This window comes from Genypterus blacodes, unplaced genomic scaffold (genome assembly GCF_046128005.1).
Source record: "Genypterus blacodes isolate CSIRO-AG114 ecotype Tasmania unplaced genomic scaffold, CSIRO-AGI_Gbla_v1 ptg000154l_1, whole genome shotgun sequence".
Lineage (NCBI taxonomy): Eukaryota > Metazoa > Chordata > Actinopteri > Ophidiiformes > Ophidiidae > Genypterus > Genypterus blacodes.
In genome coordinates, this window is record NW_027466956.1 from 1,234,484 (window position 1) to 1,248,599 (window position 14,116).

Below are 14,116 nucleotides of genomic sequence, written 5' to 3' on the forward strand. Positions count from 1 at the left end.
ATAAAATACACAACACCAAACAATTAAAACCCACCAAAAGTTTAACTAAAAATAAAAACGTTAAAAACAATTTAAATGTGTGTCTCGATGTGTGTGTGTAGGAAGTATTTCCCCTATTATTTAAAAATTAATAGGGGAAATGGTTACTTCAGTAGGGGTTTAAAATGTGTTAAATATGAACGCTTTAGTTTTTGCATGTGTTTTGTCCCCATGGGAGAACATACTGGAAAGGGTCCGTTCACTGTCATCTTCAATTAGTTCAGTCCGTCACAAACCAGACAATTTAAGAAATACATATACAAACATGACTTTTACTGTATATAATGAGGTAGCAGCAGATTTTGCCATTATATTTACATCACAATGTCTCCGTACTGTACAAATAAATAAATACAAATGTCATTTGGGAAAGAAAATAAGCATTTTTAATAGTAGAATTGTACAAACTTTCCATCAGGATTTTATGAGAAGCAGCTTAATGTGTCAACAGTCTGACAGAAAAAGCAGTCTGGCAATGAGCAGACTGTTAAAGTCATATTTAACTCACTAACTGCAAAACAAACTTAGTTCAACCAATGATCATTAAATAAAAAAAAGTCAGCTGAAACAAAGACACTTTATTCCACCTTTTTACTACATTTAAAATAAAGACTACAATATGTCCTTGGAAATCAAAACCATCAGTCTATATAAAGTTGGTTATCTGGTGTGTAATGAGAATTTCAGCCTCACAAAGACACCAAAATGTTGAATGTGTAAAGACTGGTATTGGTTGCTCTTTCCTCAGCACAGCAGAATGAAGCCTACATGGTCAAAGTGGCTCCATTAAATAAGGCTCCCTAATGGACTTTCAAGATCAACCCTCATATTCGCCTGCTAGCATGTATAGGGGTGTTCTTCGTTTCACATGCCAGAGACCCGTCTAAACACTGATTTATAATTTGGAAAATTCGACAGGAATATGAGGTCCATAGTCATCAATGAGTAAAATATAAATACAACTATCTTCCTTTATTTCCATGATTTGCAATATTTTCTTTTTCCCCCTCATGTGGTGGTTTTGTGTGAGCAAACATTTGGGAGGTCAAAGTCAAAGTGGAGGCTTCCTATGAAACCTGAAAATGAATTCCATTTATAAAACACATCTTTGGAGCAGATTAGAAAATTTTACATATTTATCAACATGATAATATCAACATTGATCAACGTGATATTCTTAGTCACCAAAAATGGAGAAAAGCCTCAATACTTCAGCATTTGAATACTTCCAAGTTTAAGCTGGTTTTATGACTGATCATCACATGCCAAAAGTGTATATAGTGTATATATGATGTCAGATCATTGATGCTTTCATATGTGAAATATTTTTTTTACTGAATAATGTTTGTTATCAAGAACCAGAGGAGTTTAAGAGAGTTTGGGCATCAACTGAAGGACATTAAACACTGTAATAAAATGAGGCTTATGCCGTTTGTAATGTTGCACAGAAATATCTTCAAAAAAGATCATCAGAGGTGCTGTGTCCCAGGGCAACGAACTGTCAGGTTTACATTACTGTAGTCTGGACGTTTATGCACAGACACACGGCGTTCTGGATAAAGGATAGGCACTAATACAATTTACATTTTTCCGTTTCTGGAAAAAGAAATGCACCTCACACAATGCTTCTGTGGTAATTTGAACGGAAAAAAAGATTAACTAAAATTATGAAATGTATCTGAGGACAGAATCCTGTCAGGAGCAACCCTGCTTGATTCAAAAAATTGAAGCATGAAGCAACCTCTGAGCATCACTATAAGAACAAAACGTCAAATAAAATAGTCTTATTCATATAAAAGCAACATCCTCTGAGGTGTTAGTTCAGATTGATGAGATATGCTGCTCAGGGGTTCAGTTCTGGATTTACCCTTATGAGAGATGTTAGCTAGGACTCCAAACTTTGTTGCTGTGAAGGTCCAGTAGAAATACATTCAACTTAGTTCAATTCTTATTCAATCTCTTTACTCTCAATAAAGATGAATTTGCTTCCGATTCCACCTGCTGAACTACTTTAGCCTTCTCGCCCACTGGAACACCCTGGTTCGGCCCATTGAATAGTTCAAGGTGTACCTATGTTTGAATCTACAATTGGACACTATTGAAACCACTGCTGCATCTCCAAAACCTCCATTTCTCACAAAGGAAACCAAACAGCAGGGGGCAGGTTGTAATCTTAATTGTTTGTGATTTTGGAACATGGAGAATGTTGTGAGCCTGTAGTGGACAAACGAGAGGAAAAACAATGGACAGGGAGCAAACCTGGCGTGATGAAGTTTGAAATCAGTTGGGCGGGTTTCCCTTTAGACCAAGTGGAACTAGCCTTGGCATAGGCCTCCATGTGGTGCCACCATCCTTGCCTCTTCCGTCTCCATCATCACCTGCTTTGTCACTGCTGGATGACTCCACAACCTTAGTCCCACCAACCTTCATCTGCTGTAGAGGAGGTGGGGCCAGAACACCCACTATTTTTACACACTGAGGCCTTTGCAGTTGATCATTTGTACTGGTGGAGCTTGAAGATTGTGGCTCACCTTCAATGTGGACATTAAGCCCCACCCTCTCCTTCTCAGCTCCGCCGTCACCATTCTCATTTGAGTCCTCGTCCAGCTCCAGGAGCCAGGGGCTCTGGGCGTATTCCTCTTGCTCTGCTCCGCCCACTGATGAGCGATCTGTCCCCAGAGGAGAGTCCAACAACAAATCATTGTGTTTCAGAGAAGTCTGGCCTGGCTCCTCCTCTTGCTGCAGTGTTTCCAAGGACTGATTGGACAGATTCCTGGGTAGCGTAGGAGATCGGATTTCTGCTTCTGAATAGGTTTGCTGGTTCAGGAAGACAATCTCGTTAAGGAGGGAAGTCAGGTTTTCACTTTGAGCATTGCTCTCTGTGTTGCCTTTGTAATTCTCAACAGGATTTGTGACATCCATCTTGGTACCCGCTTCATCGTTATGGGACTGTGACGATGAAGACAATGGTCCAGAGGCAGGTGCAACTTTGAGAATTTGAGGCTGGTCCTGATCCTTACTTTGTAAGTGCCCAGTGTCAAGTCCAAGGGCAGGTCCGTCAGAGTAACTGGACAGAGCTACAATGTTAGAGAAGTTTCCAGCTGTGTGAAAAGAAAACACAAAGGTCACTGAGGTCAATAAAAGGTTTGAGTTATTGAGAAGCAATCCTGGAATTTTTAAGTAATGCCACAGTTTGTCATGCCACCTTAAAAAGGGAGGGTAACATTTACCCTGAGCACATCTCACAATATTTAATGTGTTTTGTATTTTCAATAATCAGTTACCTCTGAGGTTACAGTAAACAGGGCAGAGCTGCTGCACATCTTACCAGGCAGTGGGGTTGTTACTGAGTTGAGATGGGTCTGCTGATGAGAGAGACTCGGCATGTTCAGGGTGACTGACACCACACCTACATAAAGAAACAATTTTTTACTTTGAAAATAAAACTTTATAAGATAAAATAAAAAAGAAACAAGGTCATGGTCAGCACCTGATGTTGGCATCATTTGGCTCAGCATCACAGGACTCAGCATCACATCTTGATGCCCCGGCAACAAAGCTCCAACCAGTGACAAGACTTCAGCAGGTACCACAGCCTGGATCGATGGAGGTTCTAGGAAAACACAAGTCCGCAAGCCTGTTTTTCCTACAGTTCAGTCGGAATTTTAGCTGTCAACATATCATTTTTGTTTTAGGACTCAAGACTATTCTTGAAGCAGCAATGAGCAGTCAGGAGAAGTAACTTACTGATATACTATAACCGCAGAAAATACAGTTTTTTCATTTTCTGGCAGGTATCTGATGAAATAGTATGTGCAAACACCTCAAAAATAGTTCTGGCCAACCTTTCAACTAGAGATCTAAAGAAGTGCTCCAACTTTATTAAAGAGGAAAGCAGGAAAGAATAGGAGGAAAGAATTCCAACACTATATGAAAACATAACACCCAGCTCTGTGCTCTAGTTCGGCTTCTCTTACCCTCCACAGGGTTTGTGCACTTGAAGAATGGAAGTTTCTTTTTGGAGCGGGACAGGATGTTGGGAATTGTCCTAGGCGGCCGGTTACTTGTCACTGCTGGATTATCGGAAATGCTGGAACGAGCATGAAGTGGTTTTGGCAGATGCATGGACATCTGAGAGCCAGTTTGGGAATGTTGGGGTTCTTGTGGGTTGGGCGTTTTGTCCAGTGTGGGGGTGTCATGGTGAGCAGAGGAAGCAGTGGGCAGAGTCACAGTTGGAGAACTAGGTGGGGCAGTTAAGTTGGAGGATGAATCTTTCTGATTGTCCCCTCGTGGCAGGTTAACTGCACTGCCAAATACTGGATCTGGAGATGCTTCAACTGCCCCTCCTGGGGACTGTTTGGATTCCTCCTTTCCACTTTGCTGCAGCAGCTTGTTCTTCCCTGCATCAGACAGAAACTTTTCAACCTTCATGTTTGCAACTATGAATCATGATCAACATTATCATGATCAATATCATAAATCATCCACCAATCAGCATTTAACTACAAACCCCAATTTCAAAAACCCATCCCAATGTGTGAAATGCAAATAAAAACAGTAAGTGGTGATTTGAAAATTAAAAATAGTCCAAAAACAAGATAATATTTTAACTGACTTTTTATAAATATACAGTCAATCTAACTTTGCACTGTCTCTCAGCATGTTGCACTTATCAGTGTCATCTTGAGGGCTTAAGGATCACATATACTTACCACAACTTCTCCAGATTCTTTGAATCGTTGAATGTTACGGACTGTAGATAGCAACCTCTCTAAATTCCTTGTTTTTCAAATGCTGGCATATTTGCTCATTCAGTTTTATGCTAATTGGTGAACCTCAGCCCATCCTTGCTGGTAAACCATCGAGCCTTTCACAGATGCTCATTTTATAACCAATCATGACTGCATCACGTTTTTCAAACATTCCTCAATATTCACAGTCTCACATTGCCTCTACCTTAGCGTGTTGCAGGTATCAAATTCAGAATGAGTGTATATTTACAAAAATCTGCTCAATCAAAATATTCATTACCATGTGTCTCAACTTTTTTGAAATTGGGGTTTATATATCATCATAATCATCCTTCCAATCCATAATCATCTTCCTCACCAGAATCGATTGATGTCTTGATGAAGGTAACTCTCTGTTGCGGCCCTTTCTCCAGGTTCCCTCTGTGACTGTGCAGAACCTGTACTTTCTCACAGACCTGAGAACCAGCAGACATTTCTCTTTTAACTTCTGTTCAACTGGAAAACGTTTCAAATGTCATGTATACACCAAAAAAAGCAGAGGAAGCTCATACATAGTCTCATCTAGATCATGTGATTGTTAATTGATATACCGTGACATGTAAACATTCTAATCAAAGTTAAGAAACCTCCACGAGTTTCTTCATCTGGTGGACTATAGGATGTAGTGTAGGAGGATTCACTGAGAAAAGTTCCTTCCTACTTGTATAACTTGACAACTAAGAAGTTGTATAGGTAGTAAGACTCTACCTGCTGTGTGTTCTGAGGGCTGCTGCCGATCTCCGATGAAACCAGGGTTTTAACACTGCTTCTGGGAAAAAAGCACATAAATAAATAAATCAATTAATTCAATTAATCAAATCTAAAGTTATTTCAGAAATTTGAATGCACTCACAAAAACAATCTTCTACCTTGAGTACTTTCAGTGACATCTCAAATGTGAATTGCTTTGGATAGACATTTCTCATTAACTTGACATTTGTCCATTAAATGGACTATGAATTTATAATATTAAGATTCTAATTAATGAAAAGAACCACTACTTCCAAAGACAGGGAAAAATCCTGACATGATCCAGAGAAGACAGAAGGTTTTCTTACTTTGACTCAACTTTCCTTATCGCTCTGTCCTCCGCCATCTCAATGTCTACCATGTGCATGTCTTCCTGATACACGTGCACACACACAGAGACAGACAGAAAACAGTGATGCGTTTTTTTAATGACACATTATAACATATTATCCTGAGTGGTGGTTTTCACTTAAATATGTGAAAAGTTCAGTTACTGAAACCAAAACAAAACTATCACTCGTAAAGTAGTGGTTTCTTGCATTAACGTTTTGAAAGGAGCAGTCTCTTAAATCTTCAGTGTTCTCAAACACGCCAACAAGGACTCTAAGCTGCTTCCCTACCAATACAGCACCTTTGAAATATAATATGTCGAAATGTTGCTCCTTATTTGATTCTCATGGTAAATTGAAGCTACATCTAAAAACATGACTTGGAAAATAAAACTGTTATTTTTTCGCACCTTCATATTACAGTGAGTTTTGATCCATTTTGATTGACATCGGTGAGTTTGTATCTGTTAATGATTACTGTGACAATACTTCATCTTAGCTCTTACAGTTTTCTTCCTGTAGACCTTCTCCTCATCAGATGAGTTGTCTGTTTGCTCATCTGTCTCATCCAGCAAATCCACCACCTCAATCAGATCAGCGTTCACTCGTCTTTTCTGTTCCTGCAGGACATCCTGCCCAGATTCAGACAAGTTCTGGATCTTCCTGCAGATGGTCTCCTCAGTCTCTCCTGCGGATGAAAACACAGAAAACAGATATGAAGTTTGCTGACACATTTAAGTGACTGCAGAATTATCAGAGTGTGCTTGACCGATGAACACGGTTTTGTAGATAATGATGGGTATTGAACAATGTGACATGTTCAAACAGTCATTTCATGATTCATGTCTCCAGGAAATATTAGAGTTCACTCGACCACCATAGCTATATCACCTCAAGTGTAACTTAACCGTGAGGCAAATCAGCCTTTGGGCTACAAGAACCTCTCCAAGTGTTACTAAGGATTACAGTTCCTAGGACTGTAGAGGACCTCCAATACAATGATTACCTGTCTTTTGAGCAATGCTGTTGATGAACTCAGTTCTGGTCTTCTTAAGCCTCATCTTCCTCAGCTCCAGATCTCTCTTTGTAATCTGTAGCTCCTGGATCACATGAACAGCCTGAGAAAAAAACCCACATAAAATGTGAATAAAAGACGAGGGGGAAAAATACATCACAGAAGACAAAAGGTAAGACGAGCGAAGAATAAAACAAGAGTGAAAGCTCCACACAATATAAAAGAAGGAAAGTGTGAACTTGTGAGAGGAATAGTGAAAGAAGAGTGGGTGAGAAATAAATGAGATACAGACGGAAAAAAGGTGGAAATGACAGAAAGAAGAGAAAGGAGCAAGAGAAAGGACACCAACGATGATGAAGCAAATTAACTAATTTAAGTGTTTGGTGAATCTTTTTAGGCAGGGCTAGGAGCTTGTGATTAGTTGACTATATGTGTTTGTGTTGAGTCTAACCTTTGTCAGTGTGCTGACTTTAGTTGCCCGTTCCTTGCTCAGTCTGACCTCCTTCCTCAGAGTGTTGAACAGGCGTGACAACTCTGAGCGACGCTTCCTCTCCAGAACACAGTGAACCTGCCTCTACAGTCCAAAACAAAAAAAAGCATTTTACTCAGAAAGAAGCTCACAATGGTTAACTGATGAGAAGTGAGCCTAGCATATAATTGCTACCCTAAGCCAACCATCTTTCAGCCAAAACCCTTCTCATGTTTGGGAAAAGATGGAAGCCTGATGCCCGAATCAGGTAGGAAGACTGGCTACTTAACTGGTTCAAAGCCACTGTTATGGTTAGCAGCTAGCAAGTACATCAATCACTGTAGGTGTTGCTCATACAATTATCTGGTTCCAACTCACAGTTTGAGTACTGGATCTAAATCAAATAGTTGTAAACTACAGTCACTCAGCTAAGACAAAAAATACACCAGGAATCAGGTGATTAAAATCTTACACCTACTCCCTGCATTATGGCTCAGGCCCACTGCTTTTCCATCAACCCTAGTTTGGATACTTTGTATTTTATATGGCTGCAACATTTGTTATGTGTTTAATTTGAACAATGACTGACTTAACTTTCTCTTACAGGATTTAGTTTTTTAAACCTCAACTCCTTTTACATTATTGTTTGTACCCCATCCTGACTGTTCCAAGCACAAGAGTACTGCTTAGTGCGTTTTCCAGCAAAATGGATTTGCTTCTGAAGTCAAAATGAAAGGGGCTCAATAGGGCACAGTTACAAAGCTTTAATATTCATACAAATCCTCTGTATCAAAATGGGATTCTAACATGTTAACTGTGAGAAGAAATATTGCACAATATGTCTAGTTTTAATGTTACAGCAAAGTTTAAATCTTCTTTAATATGTGTATTCTTGCACATGCATATGCAGTAAAAACAGGAAGTTACAATCATTTACAAAGACTGGGCAGCTCTCGCTTGCCCGGCTGTTGTATTTTTGGAGAGAGCGGTGACGAGCAAATCTTGGGTGGACGATTACAGAGGTGGAGATGCGGAGAGCAAATGGTGCAAAGAGTACAATATCAGAAACAAAACACACTCAATGTAAGTGTAAACGAGAAGAAGGAATCCAGGACTACACAGAGTTTAAAGTGTGCAAAAGAACTTGGCCCTTTTCAGTTTCATTCGATTTGACTGGGACCTTTAGATGCAAAACCAGTTAGCTTGAAAATGCACCAGCCAGTGCTATTGTGCCTGTAATAGATAGAATGGGGTACAAACAATGTTGTAATCAGGCATAGGTTATGAAACTTATCCTGTAAAAATGCAGTGTTTTATATTAATTGAAATTAATTCATTACATTAAATAAATAATTCATCTTACACTTCTGTTTTCTCTGTCATTGTCTGATTCGTCCATCACATCTGAAGAATCTTCTGTCTCACTGCCAGACGACTCTGCTAGATCCATCACACCCACAATACTCTTCTGCATTTTGTCCAATTGGAGTTCTGTGCTGCTGGCTGAAGCCCCTCCCATAGTCTCTCTGGTGAGGAGTCCCGTCTCTTCGTCAATGCAGATGATGTCCAGATCCACTGGGTCAGAGGCCAGCTCAGGACTTGGAGGGCCGGTTTGGTAAATGCACGGTTGGGGTGGAGGCAGGTCAGTCCTGTCGGTTACATGTTTAACCTTTGATTCTGACAGGAGGTTGGGAGGCTGGGCAGGTGCAGTGGTGGCCAATCCTACGGCATCCTGACTGATCTGCTTAAGTGTGTCTTCACCAACATCCACACAGACAGTGGAGGCTGTCACTGTTTTCACACCAGGCTCCGCCCCCTGACCCACAGCGGGTTTGAGGGAAATGAAAGTTGTTGGAGCTGAGAGGTGGGACTGGATACGGGTGAAGGGTCCTAGTTCGCTGGCTGACTTGTTGCTCTGGTTGGAGAGAACTTTTGGACTGGTGACAATAGGTTCCTGGTCGCGGCAGTTAGGAAGAATATCAATAGTTTGTCCACCCTTCTGTCCCAGGAAGCTGGAGCCAGAGAAGGAATGGAGCTTAGACATGGAAGACAGGGTGGTGGTGGCAGCCACAGGAGTCAGTACTTCGGTCAATTGGGTTGTTTGTTTGCTGATGGTAACTACTGGACTATGTATTGGTCGAACAGGAAGTACTGGGGTGGTGGTAGTCAAGGTTGTTTCCATTAACTTTTGGTTTGTCTGGTTGCTAATGGTAACATTTGAACGGTGCGCGGAAGTAGCATGGAGGACAGGATTGGTGGTGGTGGTAATGGTTGAAGGGGCTGTTCTCAGTGGGGTTGTTCGGTTGCTCATGGCAACTAATGGACCCTTTATTGATGTAATGGGGTGGACTTGGGTGGTGGTGGGAGTATTTGTGGTAATCATTGAGTTTGTCTGGCTGGTAATGTCTGGATGCTGTACTGATGTAACATGGACGACAGGGGTGGTGGTCGTAATGGTTGTTGTTGCTGTGGTCAGGGAGATTACTTCATTGCTAATAGAAACCACTGGACCTTGTAGTGATGTTATAGGCAGGAGTGGTGTGGAGGCAGGGCCTAAAGGAATGAAGGGAGAGGGCAAACAATAATGCAGAAAGTTAATCTTCTGCGATTTTGATAATACAAATGTTAGGAGAATGCTTCAATCCTGTATGGAAATATCAGGACTTTGTAGAAACATGAATTGTATGTACTGTATATGGCGCCAACTGTCAAGAGAAGGGGTTAATGTAAGGGCCACTTTCAAATGTAGAAATCATAAAAGGGTGAAATAATTCCGAAACCTTCATTACAGTACAAAGAGTCTGGTTTTCTGGTGACTCACCTCTCTGGATCACCATGTTTGTGGTGACAGGCCTCAGTTGGTTGAGAGGAACCAACTGGACTAGTTTGCCATCTGGTTTGCGGAAAATGCGGATGCCCGACGCTGATCGCACTGGCTGCAAAACCATCCTCTGGCAAGGCATGCCTGGGACCAGGGCCTGAGGCGGGTGGTGCGGTGCCTGAATTGGCCTGCTGGAGGCCGGGACTTGAACCATTACAGTCTGAGAACTATTAGAAGCTGCAAAGCCTGGAGACGAAATCACGGCATGGGCCATCCGAGGCGCTGTGAGTGTTGAAAAACGGAATGTGAAATACACAGTGATCAGAGAATAAAGAGAAAGCAACTTCCATTAATGATTATCATTTCATTAAAACTCTTCTTATTTAAATCACACTTTGACTCTGAATCACACTCAGACTAGGCAGGGTGTTCATTGGTCTAAGATGGATTTTGTAATTCTCAGATGTGTTTGAGCTCAATACTAAAACACTACTGTTAGCATCAGTGAAAGCCAATTTGATGTGGACAAAGATTTGTTCTTAGTCATACTTAAGATTGATTTTAATTCAATTAATTTGAAGTTAAAAATCTTAAAAAGTAGTAAAAACATTTTATGTCCAAATCCTGCCCCCTGAGGAAGTGGCAGGAGTCATTATGCATGTGAGAGCTGATTTGTATGCTTCCACCTGACCTGAATGTACTCTTAAAGCCTTAGGAGTTACGGAAAAATAAAGCAAAGTAGCTGTTTTCCTCACCTACAGCTGTGGTTGGGATTTTGGGCCCTTGGAGTGGCAACGCAGCCGATGAGATGGGCTGAGAGGTCTGAGTGAAACGGAGTTTAGAGAATGAAAGGGAGGAGGCTCCCGTTGGACCTTGGGGTTTCTTGATGATTCCCACCCGGCCAGTCAGATAGGCTGCCAGGCGGTTTGCTGGATGGAGAGCCCCCATTCTCCCCAACTGGATTTTAGCCAGAGGATAGAGTTTACCATTTACCTGAACACAGAGGAGGGGGGAAATTCACAAAAAAATCGAAAAATACAGTGACATGTATATGCATGTGGCATCCAAACATCGATATGCTACAGCCTAAGCAAATACTTTTGGAGGTATCTACAGTGGATGTTAGGGGCGTATATACATGCCATAACCATTCTACTACCATTGTTAAAATTAGTACAGCTACTTACATAATAAAGCCTCAACATTATGCCTTATTCCTGTTGGCATTAACCAGTTCAACACTTTGGATAAATAGAAATTAAAATTACGCACTTTATCACAGTATCATTAGTTTTTTTTCATATAATCCAACAAAAGTATATACAGTATATTATGGATTCTACAATTCTTTGCGAACATTTTCCATCTCTGTCTTTTTATCTCTCTGCTCGATGGCTGCATGCCTGCTCTCCCACGTAACTCCTCGTTGCTGCTATGATCTTGCCAGCTAATTTGAAGGATTCTTCTCAAACATATATGCTGGAATACATCAATTGCCCTATCATCTCCTTTATTAATTTTCCAAGTCTCGCATCCGTATAACAAAACCAATAACACTACTGCCTTGTACAGCCTTATTTTTGTCCTCTTTGAGATGTTCTTTGAGCTCCATATCTTTCTGAGCCTAGTATACGCACCCCTTGCCTTTGATAGCCTGTTTCTCGGGTCTTTCATTCCACCGCCTTTTTTGCAGACCTTCGCTCCTAAGTACGTAAATTCGTCCACATCCTCAATCTCCTGTCCATTATGATCTTCTCTTGCTGTCTTGCATTTATCCTCAATATCTTGGTCTTCTCCCAATTTGTCCGATTCACATTCAATTCATATAGCAAATGCACGATTGCACATGTCACTCTGATACACTCCCCAAAATAGGCTGCAGCTAAATATGCTGTATTAAAATCATACACAGGGCTAGAGATTCTGAAGGTTTGAAGATACTTTGATGAAGTATGGTGAAGATTGTAATTTGACCCCTCTGTGCACTTTTACTTGCCCCTTTCCTACCACTGTGTGTGTGATAAAGTATGTGCATGTGTAAGGTTAAGTAGGCCAGTGTGTCAGGTAAATTATGTGTATGTGAAAATGTACTTGAATTGTCGTCTATATGGCTTCTCATACAATTACAACTAGTATTAAAATGTGACATGAAAGCGCAATGCTGGGAATGCGGTTTGAGTTCAGTAGTCCTGACCAACGTAGAGAGCTTACCTGGACCAGATCGTCTGTGCCTCCTGGCTGTTTTCTGTCAGCTATGAGGAAGCCAGCAGGAGAGATTCCAGTTAAGAAAGGAAGAGCCATGCCCATCATCTTTTTCCTTTCTATCCTCTGTTTCCTTTCCTCAGTTCTCCTCTCATTGTCCTCCTGGGCACCCGCTGAGCCTGCCTCCTCAACCTGCCTCTCCTCCTCAAAATCATCTTCCTCCACCTCCTGCTGCCAGTCTTCCAGAGGCTCCTTCTCCTCCTCCTCCTCCTCCTCCTCCTCCTCCTGCTGCTGTTGAACATCCTGCTTTGAAACCTCCTGTTGACAATCTTCCAAATGATTCTCGTGCTCTGTCACCTCCCGCTGATTATCTTCCAGAGGATCCTCCTGCTCTGTCACCTCCCTGTGGCAATCTTCCAGAAGCTTCTCCTCTTCTGTCACCTGCTGATGCCAGTCTTCCAAAAGCTCTGCCTCCTCCTCCAGCTCCTGCTGCCAGTCTTCCAGTCCTTCCTCCAGCTGCAGCACCTTCTGTTGTGTGGTATTACAAAGAGAGATTTACAATTTGTTAGCCTTTCGGCTACAGTGATCAACCAATGCTTACTAATTTGAAAAACAAATTTGAACACAGTGTGGACTCAATATTAATGTCTCACAGTGTACAGATCTATTCTATCACTCTATTCTTTTCAAAATAACCAATAACTGTCACGGTAAAAAGTGAAGATGATTCCAAATGACTTTGGTGATTCACTGACATTTTATGTAGTAGCATAGCGAGTACACAGCAAGAAATAAATTCATGTCCACCTTGAGCTTACTGGTTATTACAAGTACATATTCCATGGTGCATGGTCATTATGTTAAGCATACCATGCTAAACTGTTAATTCAAACGATCTTAGCATAGCGTGTGAGTCATCTCACATGACCAATAATGAGTGCAAGGGTGTGAGGGTTCACGTTGCTGATTTGGAGATTCAACCGGCCTCCCCGCTATCAATGGCTGCCGTCGTTGGACCAAGGGCGGGACTTCCGAGTTTTACATTAGTCTATTTGCTTAGTAATAAACATAAATGTATCTGTAAGTTGTTGTATGTGATATTTCTTTAAAGCAGAGTAACATGGGTCAATGTGACTGCTACTGATATGGACTTAATTGATTTAATTGAATCAAATAATAATAATAATAAAAATAGGGTCTGATTAATTTCCACCCAAATTAATCAATTAATTAACCCATTGGGGTTAGCTTTCTACACCTATACACAGACAACAAAGAAACCTCACTTTCCACTTATATTTTTCTATAAGAAAAAACACAACTTCAAATATTTGTATGAAATAAATATGACTAAAAAACAATTAATTGTGCTTTTTTATAGAATCCTTACTTCCTACACAATACATGAAAGGGTGCATTTGATTTATGGTTCCTGTACTTTTTATTTTTTCCGCGACCAAACATATTTTATTGATGTTATTTGCACCAGGCAAGGATGAATATTATATATATATTATATATATACACTTTTGTGGTTGGCTGTCACCATACCAACATATTTGTGATTGGTTTTATTTGTTATCTTAGTCTAGTATAGGAGCAAAATTACATCATGAAATGCAGCAAACAGCTTGGCAATGGGGATGGTAGGAAGTTAGTTAGGGATGAGAAAATGGCAAGGTAGGAGGAGGTGGCGAGGAA

The 14,116-nt window shown here is 40.8% G+C and overlaps 1 protein-coding gene across 5 annotated transcripts in view; it reads right to left on the reverse strand.

Annotated features, from left to right (window-relative positions):
* Nucleotides 1-1,052: 1,052 nt before the first annotated feature.
* Nucleotides 1,053-14,116, reverse strand: part of mgaa (MAX dimerization protein MGA a) — a 32,847-nt gene continuing 19,783 nt past the window's right edge. Inside the window, exons 14-28 of one of the 5 annotated variants that reach the window (XM_076166000.1) lie at nucleotides 12,425-12,943; nucleotides 10,969-11,206; nucleotides 10,214-10,495; nucleotides 8,756-9,945; nucleotides 7,375-7,497; nucleotides 6,915-7,026; nucleotides 6,415-6,596; nucleotides 5,888-5,952; nucleotides 5,538-5,598; nucleotides 5,149-5,245; nucleotides 4,017-4,439; nucleotides 3,530-3,652; nucleotides 3,368-3,448; nucleotides 2,571-3,140; nucleotides 1,053-2,472 (exon numbers count right to left, since the gene is read on the reverse strand). In XM_076166000.1, coding sequence (XP_076022115.1) covers nucleotides 2,450-2,472; nucleotides 2,571-3,140; nucleotides 3,368-3,448; nucleotides 3,530-3,652; nucleotides 4,017-4,439; nucleotides 5,149-5,245; nucleotides 5,538-5,598; nucleotides 5,888-5,952; nucleotides 6,415-6,596; nucleotides 6,915-7,026; nucleotides 7,375-7,497; nucleotides 8,756-9,945; nucleotides 10,214-10,495; nucleotides 10,969-11,206; nucleotides 12,425-12,943 — 4,089 coding nt within the window. In that variant the 3' untranslated portion in view covers nucleotides 1,053-2,449. Of the gene's footprint in view, nucleotides 3,141-3,367; nucleotides 3,449-3,529; nucleotides 3,653-4,016; nucleotides 4,440-5,148; nucleotides 5,246-5,537; nucleotides 5,599-5,887; nucleotides 5,953-6,414; nucleotides 6,597-6,914; nucleotides 7,027-7,374; nucleotides 7,498-8,755; nucleotides 9,946-10,213; nucleotides 10,496-10,968; nucleotides 11,207-12,424; nucleotides 12,944-14,116 lie in introns of those variants that run through there. The other 4 variants (XM_076165997.1, XM_076165998.1, XM_076165996.1 and 1 more) reach the window with 4 other exon arrangements.